The 21227-nt window shown below is 36.5% G+C and overlaps 2 protein-coding genes across 2 annotated transcripts in view; one reads left to right on the top strand and one right to left on the bottom strand.

Annotated features, from left to right (window-relative positions):
* Positions 1-9914, bottom strand: part of lrp2b (low density lipoprotein receptor-related protein 2b) — a 47582-nt gene extending 37668 nt beyond the window's left edge. Inside the window, exons 1-17 of the mRNA XM_044102640.1 lie at positions 9770-9914; positions 8286-8396; positions 7862-7984; positions 7264-7380; positions 7009-7119; positions 5454-5570; positions 5259-5375; positions 4363-4506; positions 3718-3834; positions 3375-3503; positions 2594-2763; positions 2274-2497; positions 1937-2143; positions 1633-1835; positions 1414-1554; positions 1077-1286; positions 802-994 (exon numbers count right to left, since the gene is read on the bottom strand). Coding sequence (XP_043958575.1) covers positions 802-994; positions 1077-1286; positions 1414-1554; positions 1633-1835; positions 1937-2143; positions 2274-2497; positions 2594-2763; positions 3375-3503; positions 3718-3834; positions 4363-4506; positions 5259-5375; positions 5454-5570; positions 7009-7119; positions 7264-7380; positions 7862-7984; positions 8286-8396; positions 9770-9836 — 2501 coding nt within the window. The 5' untranslated portion in view covers positions 9837-9914. The remainder of the gene's footprint in view (positions 1-801; positions 995-1076; positions 1287-1413; positions 1555-1632; positions 1836-1936; positions 2144-2273; positions 2498-2593; positions 2764-3374; positions 3504-3717; positions 3835-4362; positions 4507-5258; positions 5376-5453; positions 5571-7008; positions 7120-7263; positions 7381-7861; positions 7985-8285; positions 8397-9769) is intronic.
* Positions 9915-15386: 5472 nt separating this feature from the next.
* On the top strand, positions 15387-20945 carry LOC122823495 (mucin-13-like; the record flags this gene model as incomplete). Its single annotated transcript, XM_044103160.1, has 11 exons — positions 15387-16188; positions 16309-16425; positions 16712-16818; positions 16936-16994; positions 17126-17268; positions 17614-17742; positions 17817-17859; positions 17942-17979; positions 18728-18815; positions 19040-19271; positions 19362-20945. Coding segments are annotated over 11 exons (1806 nt in total), but the record flags the coding sequence as incomplete, so codon positions are not given.
* Between the last annotated feature and the right edge of the window lie 282 nt (positions 20946-21227).

The raw sequence follows: 21227 nt of genomic DNA, 5'->3' as shown, positions 1-21227 counted from the left end.
ATAATGTTAAGGTAAAATGAGCAAAAATGCTAATGTTAGCAATGTTTTTGGGTCGCTCAGAAAGAAGATGTGGACAAACCATAATTCATATCGACGTGCTCTCTTCACTTTAAAAGAGATCACGGACGTATCTACAAAATGAAGTTTGAATGGCGTTTCTACATGAAGTTATGACGACACAGAAAATCCTCAAAAATAGGGTATTTTTAGGATTTAGTGGTTGCCTCGTCCCCTTGACGAGAGTTGCACCTGGTGAGCTTCGTCAGTGATTTCGGGGTCGTTTTTTGCTTTTTACGTCGCCATGGTGACTCCAAATCCCACCAAAAGTAATAGCACACCTTCCGGGATCGAGCCGCACGTTTTGATACCACTTTTATGGGTGGGCTCGCAGCGGTACGAGCCGCATTCCGGGTGACGGAAGAATAATAAATAATACTTAAAGAGACGTTCTATTGGGTGTAGAACAATAGGTGCCTGCCATGCAATGCATGGAGGCAGTGACTGACTTTCTTCGCAAGTCAGTCACTGCTCTCCTTATGCATTGCTATGGGCAGGCCCCAATTAGATTTACAATCTGGATTATGATCTGACTAGATCATGCTTATGAGTTAGGTGAATTTACACTGAATTTAATTTAGGGGCATGTGGGTAAAAGGAAATGAATAAAGATTCACAGCTGAACTTACAAATTTATCTAAGAAAAACAAGAAAACAGAATTGTCATTATGTACCCCTTTCTGCTGGTCAATCACATGAAATCCCAATAAATTACACGTATTCGTCATTATTTGAAGCACTCACCCTGCACTTGGATGAACCGCAATACCCTTTGGGTATCTGAGCCCAGTAACGATGTCTTTTCTGGACTTGTCTGTGACTCTGAAGGCCACCACTGCCCTGTACGTTGATGTGGTCCAGAACAAAACCTTGGAGGTCCAGTCGTAAGCCATCGCATCAACAGTTCCCACTGTCTTCCCAGTCAAAATCTGCTGAGCTGATGGGATTAAAACAACAACAGAGTAAGAAGCGACCCAAAATTGCTAGCAATATCCACAAAACATGCCTCGTATACTAACCGGTCCCATTGAGGTTGGATTTGTAAATGAGTCCTCTCGACCTGTCGTTGTAAAACACAGCCTCTTCGTTCCCATCAAATTCCACAGCCGAGCCAGAAAAAGAGGATCCGAGTCCATTCAGAGGAAGAGTGACGTCCTCCTGGAGAGATAAGTTCAGAGGGATTCCCCGGATGGCCAGAGAGGAAGCCACCAACAAGTAGTCCTTAATCTCTGTGGAAAGAGAAAGACTACGGTCACAAATTCAATTCAATGTTTAAAGTAATTACAATGTATCCAACAGTTTCGCCATTAAATAAGCAGAACCTGGAACAGAACCAGAAAGAAAAGGGAAACCCACTAAAGCAGCTATGACGGTCGGATCCCAGATCGTAACCATAGCGACATTTACAGCGGAAGCCCAAACCAACGTTATCTGAGCGGTGGCTTAAAACACAAATATGCTGACAGCCGCCATTGTGTCTGCCACATGGGTTCATCACTGCAACAAGAAACAGATGGGATTACCTCTCAAGATCAGACTGATTTGTTGTTCCAAGACGAATGAGTGTATTCCTACCAAAAGGCTGAACGACAGAGTGAGAGACGACAACGTGTCCTGGTCGATTGGCTGTACGATACAGGAGAGTGGGATTGCTGCCGTTGAAGCGATTGGTTCTGATCACCCCCATCTTGGCCCAGTCAGTGAAGAAGACATGGTTTTCAAAGACAGCCATCCCAAAAGGATGTGGCGACTGCGTTGCACCGTTGAGGACTATTTTCCTGAAAAAACAACAACAACCAAAAAAAAAACCCAGCCACCCTTCAGATGTCGCTTCGAGAGAAACGCAACACATTCCAAGAAAAGCAGAAAAATCACAAACCTGTCCAAACCGCTGTATGTGACCGTCTCCACCGTGTCAAAGTGGCTGTCGGACCAGTAGACCCTCTTTGTTACGATGTCCAGGGTGATCGCAGTGGGTGTGCCGAGTCTGCTTTTGATGAGCTCCACGCGGTTACTGCCGTCCATGAAGGCCCGTTCCAGCTTTGTCTTCTCCTGGCTCACACCCATGTCTGAGAAAAACATGTAGCTGCAAACAGGAAGCAAACATTGAAGGGAGATGTTGTGCAACAACAAACACATCCAGGTATCTCACAGGGCTGCAAGACGTCAAGAAAATATGTGATTTGATTGAAAGGATGTGGTTCGATTTGACTCACCCCACTGTAGGATCCAGGGCAAGGCCATGAGGAGTTTCTAAGTTTTCAGCCACCAGCGTGACTCGATTCCTTCCATCATAGTCGCACATATCAATTCGCTCCAGAGTTGCATCCAAAACATAAAGTTTAAAGTTGATCCAATCAACTGCAAGATTTTGGACATTTGGGACTGCAGTGGTCAGAATTTCCTTGATGTTTTCCCCGTTGTAGCTGGCAGAATAAACCTAGAAAGGAGATTTAAGGAGTTGGTTTTGCAATCATTAAAAAATGAGCTACTGAATGTTTGGAGGCAAAACAAGCAGACACTGAACCAGACAGACCTTTTTTGTATTTGTATCACTCCAGAAGACTACATTGTTCCGAATGTTGTAGGCCACCCCAACGGCGTAACCTTTGCCCTGGGCCGGCACCAGAGTTCTGACAAAGCGCCCGTGAATATCCGCCATCATCACGTCACCCCCATTTGTAAAAATGAGCTGTGGCAGCCATCCTAAAAGTAAAAAAGATAATGATGAAGTTGGAAAAGAAATTCTGAGATATGGAACTTTCAACTGTATTAAATTTATCTTTTAAAAATAATCTTTGCCACACTTTTTTGCAAAGACATGTAAAAGACATTTTATTTCAAAGGCATGGCAGAAAAACACATTTTCTATCCAAGCTTAACAGTTCTAAGAGTAGAAACTCTACTGGGACATCGACTTGTAATATTTGCATGGGTCAAATTGGGGAGAAATATCTTTTTGATACAAACATCTTGCATGAAAGTAAAGATGAAAACTGTAAAAATTATCTGATGCTCATTTTTAAAGTGGAAGTATTACGCAAAATTATTTTTTTGAGCTTTACATCATGTTACAATGTCATCCCCTCATCAAAAGCATACCTGGAATGTTTGAATGGCAACAAAAACAATGTTTAGACAGCTTGTCTCTCGTTAAATCAACTTCATGAACTTTAATTTGAGTTAAAACTAAAACAGTTTTCTTGTTGACTTAAATTGTATTTTCAAGGCAGCTGGTGGACTTTCGTTTTCAAGTTAAACCACCTTCAAACGTTTTGCAGTGTGTAGAGTGAGATCTAAATCTGATGTTTGTGTACCTGACACATTGGCTTTGCAGACGTGTCCCTGCTCCAAGAAGTATCCATCTGCACAGCTACAGTGGTGAGTCCCAGGTCGATCCTCACAGAGTTGATCACAGATCCCCCAGATCTCACAGTCATCATAGTCTGTGCAGCAGAGCAATCAGTAAAGTTTAATGCGAACAGCAAGGCTCTATAACCAGACAGCTGTGAAATTAAGGCTGTAAATTTAGCTCTTCTATGCTGACTCATAATCAAGAATTAAAAAAAACACACTGAAAGCATTTTGTTGCAGACTTCCAGAACGTTTTACACAGTAGTGAGGAATCCACACATATAAAAATAACAACATGTGACTCACCTACACAGGAGCGGCTGTCGTTAGCTACTATAAACCCATCAGGGCAGTAACAAGTGCCACCCTGGGGAGAAGGGTGGCAGAGATACTCGCAACTCAAGGCAGAGCACCGGTCCAGACCTGTGAATAAAATCCAAATCATGTTTATCTGGTCCTTTTACAAGCTTGTTATCATCAAGGAAGAAGATAATAGAGAACATTATCACAAGAGCATCAACGTGACTAGATTCATTGCTACGATTTACTGAGAATGAGAAACCAACAAAAGTTAATCTTAAACTGGGAGTGTGAAAGCAGATAGTAGTTATAATGACAATATAATCTTACAAAGGGATAAGCTGGGAGTTCAATACACCACGTTTAAGACGGTAGCACCTTGATTTACAGTAAAAAGCATGTGCTGAAACTGTATAACATTCTCATTTAGACCTGGATCCCTTCCGGTTATTGATGAATGTTTAACCTTTAGAGAATAGTTTTGGGAATGAAGTCTGGATATACTGCTTTTGGCAAAATCATTTAGGTTTCCCCATACTAATCAACATCTGAAGTGTACTTAATACTTCCTTAAATCATGTTGAATTATCCTCCAAACTTTATCAGTGCTGATTTTTTCCCTTTTAAAAAAATGTTCATCCAAAAACTTACCACATGTTTGATGTGCAGTAGTGTTGGTCTCATCTGTTGCTCCAGGACAATCAGGTTTGCCGTCACACACTTTACCCACTGGGATGCATGCAGTTGAGCCTGGGCAACCCCACTCACCAGGGTAACAGTCCCGAGAGTCACTATCTGAAAGTCACAGAAAAAAACAAATATTTAAAAAGTTTTAGCAAATATTTCAACAAACCGTAATCTTATTAAGGAAGTTTTCACATTGATATCATACCTTAAAATGTTTTAACAACTACTAACACTCTCAATGTCACACCGTCTTATAGTAAATTCAGTTGTTATGCTACTGATATTTCAAAATGCCTAAATGAGAAATTTTATATTAAATGGAGAACTATAATAGTCAAATTAAAAGGTCAAATTGAAACAATACTTGAAATGGTCAAATTTGAACTGTGATACTTAACAACTACCTATAAAACTGTTTATTTTGTAAAAAAAAAAAAAAAAAAAAAAAAAACTCAAAAGAGAGGAATATTAAGGATTTTGCATCTTAAAAACTGCATCACCTAATATACATGCACAGCATGACTTTAAGCTAATGACATATAAAACGCTGTTTGGGACTTGTGAAACCTTTTTTAAATTATAAAAACTAAAAATAGGGTGATTTTACTAAGTTCAAATGTAAATTGATTTTATAACAAAAGAGAGATTGACATTAAGTCAATAAATGCTTCACAAATCACAAACTGTTTTAGCAAATATATAGTAAGTAAAATTACCAATTTCAATCATAACTATTAGATTTCAAGCTAGGGTAGCTCATACTTATTTCAGAATTGTTACATTTAGTGACAGAATGCTCTCTTCACAGAGCTTTAAGTAGAATGATAGAAAGGCAAAAAGGAAGTCCACATGAATCTCACCACATCCACTTTCGTCACTGAAGTCTCCACAGTCGTTGAACTTGTCACACACCCAGTTCTGGGGAATGCAGCGGCCACTGGAACAACTGAACTGGTTGCCACTGCAGGTTGGATATTCTGCAAGGCGAAGATGTTCAATGGGAGTCAGTAGGCAGATTGCACATTTGTTGCCACTTCTTTAGAAATGTAAGTTACCACAGTCTTGCTCATCACTGTTGTCCCCACAGTCGTCCCAGTGGTCGCACACAAACGCATGTGGCACACAGAAGCCATTCGCACACTCGAACTGGTGGCTGGGACAGTGGTGAGTGGCTGGAAAATAAAACAAAAACGGTATTGTAGTAAGATATTAAACCAGAATGCCACTTCATAAACAAAGAATAAATGCTGCCTGAGTATCCAGACTGGATGTCAGTGTTTGTTACATATTGTAAGGGACAAATTTGAAGAAATTCAAGAAAAAAATTAAAATTTTATACGTCAGACCAATAAAATTACATTTTATTGGAAATGTGAGCTTAAAATGTGTTTAAAGGTTATAATTTTCAAAAGATACTTTCAGTCTGGCAATCAAGAGCTACATCTGACTGCATATTGTTATTTACAATATCACATCCTTAATAGCTTAAATAGTAGCTGATTAGATGACACGTTCAATATTCCTTGTCACCACATATTTTTATTTTAGTATTTAAACAGTAATAAACATCTGAAAAACAAGATTTATTGGTCTTACGTCCACTTTAGACTACACTAACAACTAGCACTGAATCGATACAGGCTAATTTTTTTTACAAATATGCTTACTATAACTATAACTGAATTAAATTTAAAAGTTTATGAGATAAATTGGACTAAGTTTAAATATATTTTAAGCACGATAGGTTTTCTGTTGGTTTAGTTACATTATTTTAATGTACAGATGTCCAACTGGTCTCAATGATCATAAATAATCTCATAGCTAAAGAAACCCTTAAACTGTTTAACTGTTATTACGTCGTGTTCTTGTATTTTGAAATGTATGTCCGCAAAAATAAATAGCAGACAGAAGGAGTTGATTACCTTACTTTTACAAGAAAATAAAGTTTAAAAAAATCCTGAGTCGTCATCAACCGAAGCTAAACCAACATGGCGCCCGTAGTTTGCTCGTCAAGACAGTGATGCATTTAAAAACAGAAATGTGAAGTATGCCTAAAATGTAACAGCTATGCATTTACTGTTTATAAACGCAAGCGTACTTAACGTATCTTTGGTTTAAATGCGTAATATTAAGATTTAAATGGTGTGACATTATTTGTGAAAAAAGTTTCTTTTCTTTTTTTTTTCCAATATTAAACTTTTGAAGAGTAAATATCGACTCAGGGGCTTTTAAAATGCAACATTCAGGCGGACAACCGGCATCCTAAAATGGTCATCGGGCCCCGTAATCCATCCTCCTGCAGTATGAACCAAGCCAAATTCACACAGACAGGACCAAATGACGTATCGTTGTCTTAATTTCCCCAAACATCCCCCATCCCATTTTCTCTTTGCCCATTTTGTGTCCAAATACTGCAAGTAAAGAGTTCCACAAAAAATGAAGTATTCCAGACATTTGTTTTTATTCTCAGAGCTAGGATAGGGTACAGGTACGGTAGCCCTCAAGTACACACCACATCTACGTTGTTGCAAGCCTAATTTCAATTCCATAAAAATGTGTTGGATACATCTTTTATCAAACAGAGAATGATGCTGATTGCTGTCTACTCACTGCAGTTGGTCTCATCAGATCCGTCTCTGCAGTCCTGCAGCCCATTGCAGTGCTGAGAGTTATTGTAACAGGCTCCGTTTGCACATGTCCTCTGGGTGCATTGAGGATAATCTGTAAAGAAAAGGTAATGTGCTTAAGTCTACGGAAATATTAGAAATTAACTAAGTTTGAGACAACACTGGAGACCATCTGACAGCAGAAAAATGCAACTACAAGCACGACAGGCTCAACAGACATTAAAGACAGAAGTCTTACTGCAGTTTTTCTCATCAGTGTTGTCCACACAGTCCGTCATTCGATCACATCTGTATTTGCTGGGGATGCACTGGCCCTCCTGGCAGGTGAACTGGTCTGGCCTGCAGGTGCGTCCGTCTGAAACAGAACTGGGTCAGGGGCTTTCTTTGCATTTGTGTTATTACAACTAGACACATACTTCAAACAAAAGGATGATTTAGAGGCTCAATTTAAAAGTTATTGGAATTTTTTGCAATAACTCCGGTGTTATTTAACACTACGATATATAGAAATACACTCACGCAAATAGTGTCTCCTAAGACTAATGATAAATACAATTTACTTATTTGTCTATGTTCTTTATGGACTGAGATTGAAGTTGTGGCTTTGAGTTCATTTTATTGTAACTTCCTGTGCCAGAAAAGTGTACAGTGAGATCACGGGGCCATCTAGTGGTTTTGGTTTGCGTCATTGCAAATTGTTTTTGTGTAATTTAGCAGTTTGACATGATATTACATGTAATACCAAGCAGTTTCAGTACCTATCTTCACCCTAAGAAATAGCAACACAACCTCAAATCTTTCTTTTTGAAATTAAAGATTAAACTTGTAGTCTGTACCACAGGTTCTTTGTTCATCGGATCCGTCAACGCAGTCCTCCTCCCCATCACAGACAAATCCCAGGGAGATGCATTCACCACTTGTCACACACTTAAATTCCTGCGAGCTGCATGATGGAGGTGCTGCAGCAGGGAAACAAAACAGGTGAACTGGTTTTTGGACTTCCCTCGCTGACTTATTTTGCTGCTTGTCTGTTTTTGTACTTGTCTTCTCTGTCCTTGTAGATTGTCAGTCATCCAGCTTTTGGGAATCCCAAATGCTTAAATGGAAGGTAACTGAACTTCTTTCATAGAAAATTAAGGCCAAGAAAAGAAGTCCGCGTACCTTCTATTTACACACTCGGATCGCTCTTCTGTTATGTTAAGAAATAACCACTATTCATTCACAGTTTGTGATAAATTTGACATCAAAAGCTGCACTTACGGCAGTTCAGCTCATCAGAGTCGTCTGTGCAGTCCTTAGTTCCATCACACCTCCAAGCTTTGTTGATGCATTGTCCATTTCTGCATTGAAACTCATTACTGGCACAACTTCCTGCAGAAGACACAAAAGCACATCACATAAAGTACAACATAAATTAGCAATGCTTTAGTGAACAAAGAAGCTACAAATTGGAACTGTGTATTATCAGGATTTATCACAAGCTTTACTGTTTTCAACTGATCGGAGTATCTGGAAACGTTTAATTAGCAAAATGTAGCTTACTGAGTCCGTAAGGCTTATTTAGGAAGTGAAAAAAGGAATATTTCCTCTTAGCCTCTCTTCAAAAGGGGAAAGACAAGAAAAAATGCAATTTGAAGTCAGGCAGAGGCATTCTGATCTTCATAAACCAGATAAAACTACTTGCAAAAAATATATATGAGAAGTTGGAAACCTTCGAGACTTTTAAATTAGTAGAAAATGACTCACAAAAATACCAACTTAAAATAAAGTAACAAGTTATTTTGCTCTGAACTCTGACGTTGGTTGACTTTACACACGGCCAAAAGTCTTGTTTTATTATTATTTTTATGACATTTTATAAAAAATTTTTAAGTCAGTGTCACTTTAGTTCAAATAAAATTGTATTTTATTGTTTCTTTAACAAATGAATTACCATGTTTATGGCTTTACTCATTGTGCAGCATCTGAACCTGAGAGCATGTGATCTGGCCTTTAAAGAAAAGTTAATTCTTCACCACAAAAGTCAAGTCCAACTCGTGATCTTTTTTACGCTTTGCTGTCAATTTCAAATCTGTTATTAATGTGACATTTGCACAATGATATTTTATCTTGTGTGGTGGTTTTCGTACCACGTCAGGATTAATGCCCACATTTATATTTCTAAGATTACATGAATATTCTGTGGAGAAAAGTTGGCAGGGAGAAGATCAACATGGACGAAGAGAGAATTAGAGCAGCTTTATATAACCCTGAATCAAAGAGAGGGCTTCAAATGTAAAATTTTGGAACATTTACTTTTTATTTTTTAATGGAACATAGCATAAATTACCATAATTTAGAGTTGGACTGGACAGAATTGCATTATTAGAAATTTATTGCTCTGACTGGATCCTTTAACTCGGAAAGTAAGGTACATGTTGAAAATCACTTCTTCATAAATAATTCTTTTGAATTAAAAATATATATATATATTTTATGCATATAAATTTTTAAGTTTGGACACACCTTCTAATTGAACTCAATTAGAAGGTGTGTCCAAACTTTTGGACTGTTGAGGTTTAAGAAATTGAATACTATCAATAAGACACAGTTCCTAAGTTTATAGTTTAGTTATTAAGCTACTTCAAAAAGAGTTTAGACATATTTGTATGGTAAATATTTACATAAATTGATATTTTAATTAAAAATGACCAAAAGTTGAAGTTTAAACTATAACTTGAATTTTAAGTGAAAAATGTGCTTACCTTGAACGAGGTGAATTCCTTGGGACAGCAGTAACAGAGACAGAAGATGAAGACCCTTAAGGGCCATTGTTAAAGGTTCAGTTTTCCTCCTGTGTTTCGCTGCTGAGGTGTTATTTCGGTCCGGTGTGTGAACTCATGCTCAGTCTGCAACCATGACTCTGAAGCCAAATGATTCGAAGTGTGGTGATGACTGAGATTGAGATATAAAACCCTGAGCTGGCAGCAGACCAGTAATGTGATAACGGAATAAAACTGGTTTTTATGGCTCGTTACTTTGCATAAACTTCATCTAAGATTAACTTTTACCTGTCGATATGTTGTCGACGCCAGCAAAAAAGAGTAAGCACTCATTTTTTAGTAATTTGTGACAGGAAGTTCACAGCCAACAGCTAAAGAAAGGGAGGTTTTCAAACAGATTTTAAGCATTTTCTGATGGAACCAGTCACATTTCTAAACATTTATGTTATTGAAGTTCTTTAAATATTTGATCAAATTAAATGCTTTCTCATCAGTTTAACTTCATGTAGAGATTAATTATTAATTATATATCATTACCTAAGATGCACGGTCAAACCACATAAGTGAGAAATGTAAAACAACTGCATGTGGCAAACTGCTTACCATGAGCCTGGTTTTTGTCTGTTCTATTTTGAACGCCAAAGTTTGGTACTGTACTGCAAGTTTCCCCATAATTTCTGCATTTAAAATGTTTTCAGAACACAAATGACATGTGGCAAAGTCATGATGCACCAGAAAATACAAAAGTATCTAAACAAATGATGTGAAAAAGTATTTTGAAATATTTTTCTAACGTCATTGCAGGGAAACATTGACCTACTCTTCTTGGCAGAATTGTTTTAATTCAGCCACATTGGTGGACTTTCCTGCGTTATTTTCTTGTCGGCAGCAAGAAAAGCAATCTAATTCTGAAATGCTTTGTTAGTTTTATGCCAAAGATTAGAAGATCATCAAGATGTTTTCCTGCAAATGTGACACCTTTGGTTATTTTGATAAGTGGTGTTTTCTCTCTGGAACTTTCTCATAAAAGCCATTTTTATCTGGTGTCTTTCTAAATGCAGAATTGTGAATGACTTTAACTGAAGAAACTGTTAACAGTTTTCTAAATTTGCTTAGTTTCTTTGGAAGATAACACTTGATTTTTGTGTGATGAGTTTGCTGTCTTTGTTTTCTGAGATCAGCAGAAATGTCCCTTCAGCAGCATGTCATCTTGAACAGCATCTGTTTGGAAACATAATGTCAGATTCCTCCTGCCAGTCAGGAGCCAATTACAGCTATAATTGGCTGTACGTGCATGTGTAGAAATATAATTCTACACATGCATGTAGAATTATATTTCTGCATTGTTTATGCAGATTTTCATTCTTTTCCAGGTGAGGTCCAGTAAGTTTCACCAAGATGCAATGCGCAGCAGTTTTATGTTATGTTAATCCCACATTATTGGAAAATTATCATCCTTACACTCAGTAAAAACTGACAATAAGCAGCTTTTGCTGAGTTCCTTTATTGGACTTTTATGGTGGGTTACCTTGTCACTAAAGTTCTTATCAACTGGTTTATGGCTTTTCAGTAGGAACAAGAAGCAAAATTATTTTAGCGTCTAAATGACTCAGAGAAAAAACTAGAGACTCAACAGCATGCAGCTTCTGAGACTGGTAAATTAGAAATTCAACTCACCAAAATTTAAAACTCTAAAACACATACAATAAATTAGTTTGTTCTTTAATAATTTATTATTAAAGTATTTTATTTTGTGACAAACGATATGCTGGGAGAGAGGTGATGTTTATCCAAAGACTGTGCACCCGGACAATAAACTTGCTTAAGAATGAAGTAAAATGTCGATGTCCTCCAGTGGCAGTTTAAAAAAAAAGGAATGCAAAATGCAAGCACTTTCAGATGTAAAGGGTTTGAAAATGATATCAGTTTATCCTGAAATTAGATTGAAAAATAGTTTACCCCCAAAATTTAAAGCTTTATATAAATTATTTGAAATGTTCTAAATTACGGTTGGAATGATTGTGGTTCAAACGAACTGAAATTATTCTTAAAAATTAATCATTTGATGCACATGTTGAAAATTATGAATTTAGCATGATAATATAAGTCTCACTGATCAAATTTCCACTCAGCCACATATTTTGTACCACTATCAACACGTTTCCAAAAATAATTCTGGCAATTCTTCTTGACTGAAATGATAATGTTAATTTGAATTTATTATTTTCTACATAACAGCTTTTGGGCACACTTAATGAAGAGTTTCAGATATGTTGAGTTCAGACCATTCAAAACGTCAATCTAAATGCTTAGTTTCAGGATCCTTCATTTCCCAAACTTTTGATGTGTTTTGGGTTTTATTTTCTTATTAAACATCCAACTTTCAGCTTTCTGACCTAAATTAACTAAGAGATCGGATCAAACAAACACACTTGGAGCAGAACAAATCAAACTGAAAATCTATATATTATATTTAAATGTTAAAGCAACTAATTTAAAATGATCTTAAGCAATTAAGCCCAAAAGAGTGTTGAATCTTCAGACAGGAAAGAGTTATACACTGCCAGAAAAGACACGTTAATAAAAAATAAAAAACCCCAGGGGGATAAGTAAAGACCTTAATATCCCTTTTTGGAATCCAGTTGTGTCTGTAATACTTTTCCTCGCCAATAGAGGGAACTCTGCACCTCATATTCTGCTCCGATCTTAATAACTCAGGCTTACACTCAGTCAGACAATAAAGTTTGATATCTGAAATTGTTATTTTTGAACAGTAACATTTGAGTCATCTTTAACAGGCAATTAATTATCACTATAAAAAGATACTAGCTTTTTATTACACAGACACAACCTACAGAAAGACACTATTTTGTCAACTGATGCATTTTCTTCCTTTCTTTGTTTTCTTTGCTTATTCTTGAATTTTGCCATGCTTTAGATTATGCTTTCTAAGTTTTATTTTTAAAGACTAAATATGCATAAAAGAGACAGTGATTGTAAGCTTGTAGTTCTTCTTAAATAACTGTAGGTGTCAGCAGAATGTTGGAATCCTGGGTTTAGAATTTCATCACGAATTCAAACCTCACTCTGCACGCCAAAAATAGATTTTCAAAACATCAGCTTGATGAATGATATTTATAGATCTACATTTTTAAATTGCTCCTGTGTTAAAAGCGGGGGTAATTCATAAATATCAAGTGACACAATCCTGAAGAAAAAGGGGTATAACTAAATTCAATGTTAACACCATGTGGCATTGTTAATTTAAGGCTGTTCACATAAACAAAAAATGTTAATATGTGTGAGTCTGTTCCAGTTATTGAGAGAGATACGCTGCAAGGATTACATGTCCAACTCTTAAAAAAGGTTCCAAAACCAAAGTGGAATTTTCTTGGCTTTGTAATGAAGATTTCACAAATAAAATCAAGGTTTCACAAATAACAAACTGAGTTGGAAAGATGGTGTTGTCTGCATAGAATAATCTAGTACAAGTGTGAAGAGTCTGAGTCTGGCGTTTTTAAACTTGAACAAATTAAGGATGTTCTAAGAAGCAAAAGAAATTGGTGGAATTTCCCTTTTAGCCATTTCCTGAGTCAGACGACAAAGTCAGCTTCAATAATTCCTATGTAGGTTAGCAAATAAATCAAGCTTAAAAATAATTTCCGTGTTACCAGATCACAGGTGGGGAAGTTGTAAAAACAGTAAACAAGAGACAAGGAATATTACCTTTCTTCCTCTTGTTTATTATTAACATGTTTCTGTGACCTATAAAGGCAAAGGCAGAGATATTCGTGAGAAAAGAAGTGAAACAGCATGAAACACAAATCTGTCCTCTAAAGTCAAAGCTGGCCTGTTTTACAGTCAAATCTTTTTAGCTCAAAACATCCTCAAAACTAATTGCAACTTCAAGGGAAGTCAATGAAGGATAAATATTTGCATGACAAGCTTTAGTATAAAGATATTTATTCTGCACAAGAACATTTGTGCACTACTTTGGTGTTTTAAAAAGCACTTAATTTCAATTTTCAAAAATATTATAGAGAAATTTACCATTTAGTAAAGAGATACTGGGCATAAAAGCATGTCAAAACAATTTAAATAATTTTTTTAACATGTTATTTTTTAATCTTTGTGTGAATCTACATGCCTCCATTGCCTAACACTTTGCTGATGTTACACCAGAATTAACCTCCTGTGAATATTTCTATTCTGTTCTACACCAACTGGTCCCAATTATATCTGGCTCTGGATATAAAATCCTGCCTTACTTTCTCCTTCACCTGCCTCAGTTATAAGTCTTGAAAAAACACAACTGTTTCTGATTTAATGCAACAATTTTTAAAGCTCATGAGGTGAAATTTACAATAATAAAACTGTATTCATTGTTATATAGAAAATGTACCAAAACAGTGATAAAATGTTTACCCTGTTTTATGCCTATTATTTTTTATTTCCACACACTTTGATATGAATATAAAGCACTTAGCGTGTTGTGTGACCCAAATGAAAATGATTGATTTAAGATTTTCTTTCACTCATAACAATGAACTTCCTTTTTGCATATTTCATTTTATTGATGGTATTTTGACCCATATCCTTAATCTGTGACACTTCCTGAAATATACTGCAGATACAGTTTATGATTTCAGATGGCTATATCAAACCATCCCTCCAAAAGACAAACAAACCACGGTCTCTTTTTTTGGTAACCCATTTAGCGCTTAGCAACGCCCTGAGAAGAGACGTTACTGTTTGCAAGTTCCCCTTCAGGTTTGATTTCACATTCATCTTCCCTTTTCAGATCTCAGGTGTTATACACACAGTTCACGCTGCTTTCAGTCTTTTTGTGGGATTTTTTCCGTCCATTTATTCATTTTTTGTTTATGCAATGGCTAAAACATTGATCATGACTGTCATCCTTTTGATTTCTGTTGCCTCTATTGGTAAGTGGCTACGTTTTCAGATATTATCTTTAACTTGTTTAAAAGTTGTTGAGTAGGAACAGATTATTTGTGTACTTGTTAGATACAGTCTGCAAAGAATTACAAGTAAGGCAGGTGAATATTTTAACAGATTATAACTATTAGAAAATATTTATTTCCTTTTATTGATCTTGTAACAGAAATTAGCCCTTATATCATGGTTGCTACTTTTATGGTCTATTATTTTTAAATGAGTGCCTCAAGCTGCAAGAAATTCAAAATTCAGACAATCTTAACTTCAAACATCAAAAACAAATAAAAAATTTATTTTGGATGTTGCTTCTTGTCTGGCATTTATCAGTTTAATGCGCAAGCAAGTACATTAGTTTTCAAACACAGATAATGTCTACAGACTGAAATGCAGGAACCCCAATTAAAAGAAATACTTTGCAGCATTTCTCTAAAAAAATCCCAAAAGGTTTACTCTTTAAAGATGACATGCATTTACTGGTGCTGTTATTGTTATCATTGCAGCAGCTCAATCAGTATCATCTCCACCGACAATTAGAGCAACAAACAAAACAACAACTACAGCAGCTCCAACAACAATCCTTCCAGCTCCAACAACAACAACTACAGCAGCTCCAACAACAATCCTTCCAGCTCCAACAACAACAACAACAGCAGCTCCAACAACAATCCTTCCAACTCCAAATGCAACTACCGCAGCTCCAACAACAACAACTACAGCAGCTCCAACAACAATCCTTCCAACTCCAAATGCAACTACCGCAGCTCCAACAACAACAACTACAGCAGCTCCAACAACAATCCTTCCAACTCCAAATGCAACTACAGCATCTCCAACTACCGCAGCTCCAACAACAACAACTACAGCAGCTCCAACAACAATCCTTATAACTCCAAATGCAACTACAGCATCTCCAACTACCGCAGCTCCAACAACAACAACTACAGCAGCTCCAACAACAATCCTTCCAACTCCAAATGCAACTACAGCATCTCCAACTACCGCAGCTCCAACAACAACAACTACAGCAGCTCCAACAACAATCCTTCCAACTCCAAATGCAACTACCGCAGCTCCAACAACAACAACTACAGCAGCTCCAACAACAATCCTTCCAACTCCAAATGCAACTACAGCATCTCCAACTACCGCAGCTCCAACAACAACAACTACAGCAGCTCCAACAACAATCCTTCCAACTCCAAAAGCAACTACAGCATCTCCAACTACCGCAGCTCCAACAATAACAACTAGAGCAGCTCCAACAACAAATTCAACAGATCCAAAAACGACAAATCCAGCAACTCCAATAACTACAGCAACTCCAATGACAACTAGAACAGCTCCAACTATGACAACCACAGCAGCTTCAACAACTCTAGCAGCTCCAATGAGAACTACAGCAGCAGGAGGCCAAACAACAACTCTAAAGCCTACAAGTAATTCAGGTACTTCACAAACACAATCATTTAATATGCCTAGCGCCATTAAAATACCTTTGTATATAATACACTTAAAGTGTGAAATTCTTACATTGCATGCTTGTTGCTTTTGTCTTAATTATCAAGGTGTGTGTGCTTCGAGCCCATGTCTCTGTGGAAGCACCTGTGAAGAACGTGCTGACCAGACGTATGTGTGCTTGTGTCTGGCTGGTGAAGCTCATGGGCCTAAAGGCTGTCAAAAGGGTAAATATCTGAATGTGAAACGGAGACTATAAACTGATCTCAGTAAACAGAATGATCTAAAAATATGTTCAGTCTCTTTTGCTGGAGTCCGTTTTAAAGATTAAATTTTAAAAATGCAGCACCAACTCTGCACATGTGCATCATGCGTAGTGTGTAGGGCACCAAGTGCATCTATCATCCAATCTTAAAGCAGTTTTGTTGTGATCTACCACATTAATACTAACTTAACTGAATTTTATTTTTGTAAATATTTAATTTCTCAAAATAATAAAATTTTTCCAAACAGCCAAAGTCTTTCCTGGACTGCTAGTCTGGAAGGAAAAATATGATCCTGAAATGTCTGACAAAACATCACAAATATTTAAAGAAACTTCAGATAAAATTATTGATTTGGTAAGCAGTCATTTATTTCTCCCTATCTTTGCACCTATCAAAAGGCATTTTGTTCTTTTCACCTAAATATTGCCTAAACAGAACATTGTCCACTAAAACGCTATTTTTAATACACAGATTGACAAAGAGTTTAAAAATAAACCTGGACACATTTCATCTTTACTGCTGGAGCTCCGGTAAGTTTCAGAATCAAAACTGTGTTTTTTTATCCACTAACGAATATTTACAGTGTGATGTAGACTAATCCACTGCTTAGTGCAGTCTTCCTTAATTCTGAAATTTTTTCACATATGGATTGGAAACTAAGCGAAGTGAGACGGGAGACAGGCAGCGTTGAAGCATCACTACAAATAATTTTTGAAACAACATCTGACTTCAAAGAAGACGCCGTAACAGAAACAATGATGAATCTCACCTGCGAAAGCTGTCCGTTGCCAGGAAGTTTTACATGTGGGTTTTAAACAAATATGTTCCTATTCTAAGGATTCTAGTGTTGAATCTCTTATTTCTTCTTTCTTTCTCTTATTCTATAAATATCACATTCATTACATTTATCCAAAATATCTATACTAAATTAATCAGAAATTGTTTTCAGTTTTGTTTGGGAGTTTGATTTCTTCCTCTTCTTCTATTGTTTAGTGCTTTTCTTTACTACATACTTAACTTTTAACATTTTTAATACAAATGGTGTTGGTGTTAAATGTCATGATTTTTGTCAAGACTTTAAGTCTGAAGAAGTTCTGCATGTTATGTTATAAAGTTTTCTGATATCTTCGTTTCTGTTCCATTTGAAAGCCAAAAACCTTTGTGATTCCGATCCATGTGACAATTCATCAACAACATGTAAACCTACAGCCGGCAGTTTCACATGCAGCTGTGTAGATGGCTACATTAACACAGATTACAGTGACAAATTATGCATGGGTAAGGATATTTAACAATGCAGAGAGTTGAAATATTTCACTGCACTGATTGTAGTGTAACTTTCTGTACTTTAGCATGTCGCTCTGGTCAGAAAGCTGTGAACAATGAATGTAAACCGTAAGTGCATCGATCTGACTGTACGACTTCATGGTCTTCTGCAAGTACAACAGTTTCAAGTGAAACAATTTATTCTTTTCAGATGTGACTTTGGTCGTACTGGCTTGAACTGCGAGGATGGTGAGTGTACAGCAGTATTCTCACACGAGACAAGAGCTTGGACTCAGTATATCATCTGAATTTTGAAATGGACAGTCAAATTATTGAATTGTTTGCAAAGAAGTTGTAGCTCACTCAAAACACCAAATTTATGCTTCATATGCACTCCATTGAATGGAACGGAAAAGCAATTTTGAGGCAATTGTTTTCTAAAGTTCAATTATAAAAAAATTAGGAAGTAGTGCTGTAATTTAGGTTCAACCTGGAGCTTTTTGTCCTCACTAACCAGCTATAATATGCAATATCATTTCAAATTGTATGGCATTCACTATTAAACTGACAGCATCAGACAATTTTTCTAATTCAACTGACTTCTGTGAAACTGCCCTGGCTGGTGTGTCACATTTTCCATGCAAAAAAATGACCATAGTGAGGAATTTTCAGATAACTTCAGCATGTTTTCCAAAATGTGTAAGATACAACCAGCCACATGCAAATGAAATTATGTTAGTTTGATAAACAAAGGCCACTAATACTGCAAAAGTCTTATTTTAAAAAGTTATCAAATCAATATTAACACAAAACATCCACTGAAAAAGAAATATATTTTTTTATTTTTCCATTGAGTTTTTAAGGTTATGATAAAATCTTTTAAATCAAAATGTTAAATTTTGCAAAATGCGTAAGTGATTCTGTTGTACCAGATTGTGATTCTGTTGTATCATAAAAAGGCTGATTCACAGCTTTATTTACTGGCTGCTTCTGTTAGAACGGTTGTTGATCGTCGTGATTGTTTCCTCTGTCCTCGGATTCCTGCTGGTCGTCGCACTGATCGCTCTGCTAGTGGTAGTAAAAAAGTAAGTTTGAATCCTGTTCATTTATCACCTTAGTGACTTTTAAAATCACCTTTGTTCTTTTTATGAAACTGCATTCATACTTTTGTATTAGACTGCAAACTATATAATATGTGCAAAGCCATTGTAAAGTTGGGTGGTTTCACAAATCAGTTATAGAAATCTAACCTAAAGCAGGATAAAGTAGGAGAGACACTGTTGCATAACTTTCTTATTCTTTTTCTCAGATTCAAGAGGACCCAATTCTTCAGGACCAAACAGGAAGACATCAGGAAGCTGTTCCAAATCCCATCTCTTGCCAAAGGCCCACTGTCCAGCAACAGCAATGGCTATTACACCTGGTTCAAAGAGCCAGAAGGCAGCCTGGCAAATTCTGGGGATCCACGAATCCCACGGGCCAACAGCATCAGCAACTGGGACAACCTGGCGATGACTCAGTGGATCAACGAGCAAAACTCAGTGGGTATACTCTGAACAAGACGCCGTGAAGAAAAACATTTGTGTTTTTTTTTACTGACAATTTCGGATGTCTTTTCTTCTCTGCTGCAGCCATTTGATGGCAACCGTGTTGACATGATCTCATTCTCCCAGAGTTAACTCAAGAAGAACCGCCATGTCCAGAACTGAGACACAAAACCTTAAGCTCAGATCCAAGATCAGAGGGAAGCTGGATCACTTCAGGGGTTCCTATAGTGATATTTTTCCCAGAACACTGTAATTTATTAGAACCCTTTTGATGCAAAACATGTAAACAGGAGCATTTCAGCTAAGATGTGCAAAGTAATGTAGCAGATATTCTTGTATCATGTGTTCCTTAATATTTTTAGCTGCGACTGAGTCTGTATAAGTCTGTGTGTAATTTATACACACAGACTTATGTGTATAAGTCTTTGTACACATACCTACTTACTTACAACAGAGTAAGTCTGACAACTTACTCTGTTGTAAGTTGTCATAAACCAGTTTGCCTTTCATGAAGTTTGATTTATAATTACAATCTCAGTCACTCAATCTCTCAGTTCTGTATATTAATTGAATTTAAATATCTAATTATTTTTATTTTCACTGAATAAAAGCTCAGAGAAGAGCTGTTGGTCAAATATTTGTTTGGTTCACTTTTGAATTTACTAGAGTTGTTTTTCAGGTTTAATTTGAGTCTCAGTTTTAGGTTTAACTAAGTTTTGGTGAATGAGACGAGCCGAAATTTTATCCAAATCACAGAATATGAAGATATTCAGTTTCTTTCAATCTGTGCTGTATAAAAGTAAAATAATTTATAATATAATTGCAGTAGTTTGGAAAATAATTTTTCTCTTTGTGTTTTGGAATTTCTGATAGCATTTTTAATTAGGGGACAATAAAGGTTGGATTGTTGGCTTTTGAGTTTCAAATGTTTTATAAGGGGTTCTTGCTGCGATGAACACATTTAATGTTAGATGGTTCAGACAGTATGTCTGTTACTTACTGCTGATATTTTCAAAAGGAAATTTTAACCTCATTATTGATTAAGACTGTAAATCTCTTATTACATTTGGGATTTCTTGTACAGATAATTCTCCGGGTGTAAAATTGTTCAGTTGAGTGCTAATTATATTGCTCCAGCAGCTGTAAATCAAGGTTTGGTTAACAAGCTGCTTGACAAATAGCATACAATAGTTTTTTTTTTTCCAACAGTTGTTATTCTGGTGAAAGAACTGTGAGCTCTGGAGTACCACAGGGAAGTGCTCTCGGATAGTAACTGTACACTATTTATACTAATGATTTACCTTCTGTGCACAATGATGGAAGGACTAAAAGAAAACAAATAATTGTTTCTGGGTCAAATATCTGATAAAAAAAACAAACTAATAAAATTTTTACATCTTTTAAGCAGTTTTCAGGATGTGAACTGAATATGACAGTTATAACAGCTAAGCATGTGTTCAACTGTAATTTACATGTATTATGTCATGTCTTGCATGTCTGTTTAGTTTGTTAGTTAGTTTGTTTTTAATTTGTAAAAACAGTTTTTATTGACGTAAATAAAGATCAGATATCTCAAAGTCGGTAAATTGCTACAGGTGAGTCGGGGCTCATGCGTTTGATATATAACTACTGTAATGAACATTTGGGGTGAAATAAAGACATACTGTACCTGCGGTCTAATTCCAGTCTTCATTAAAGAAGCGCCACCTGGTGTTCAGTTTTCATATTGACACTGTGCAGCTTATTGTTCACAAGTCTGCCGTTGTCTAAGCCTGCCTTCCTGTTATTCATCCCACTCTATTAAAATATCTGATTTATCTGGGTTAATCAGTGAAAAGAAGACGTTGTGAAAGATGACGTTGATTTTCTGCGCTGTTTTACAATTGTAATCTGTCAGTAATTTTAGGAATGCAGTGGAGGATGGTTGTTTACAGTGCAGGCGATTTCTGG

Source organism: Gambusia affinis, linkage group LG20, assembly GCF_019740435.1.
Source record: "Gambusia affinis linkage group LG20, SWU_Gaff_1.0, whole genome shotgun sequence".
NCBI lineage: Eukaryota > Metazoa > Chordata > Actinopteri > Cyprinodontiformes > Poeciliidae > Gambusia > Gambusia affinis.
Note: the sequence above shows the minus strand (reverse complement) of the source record. Positions and strands in the feature narration are given on the sequence as shown.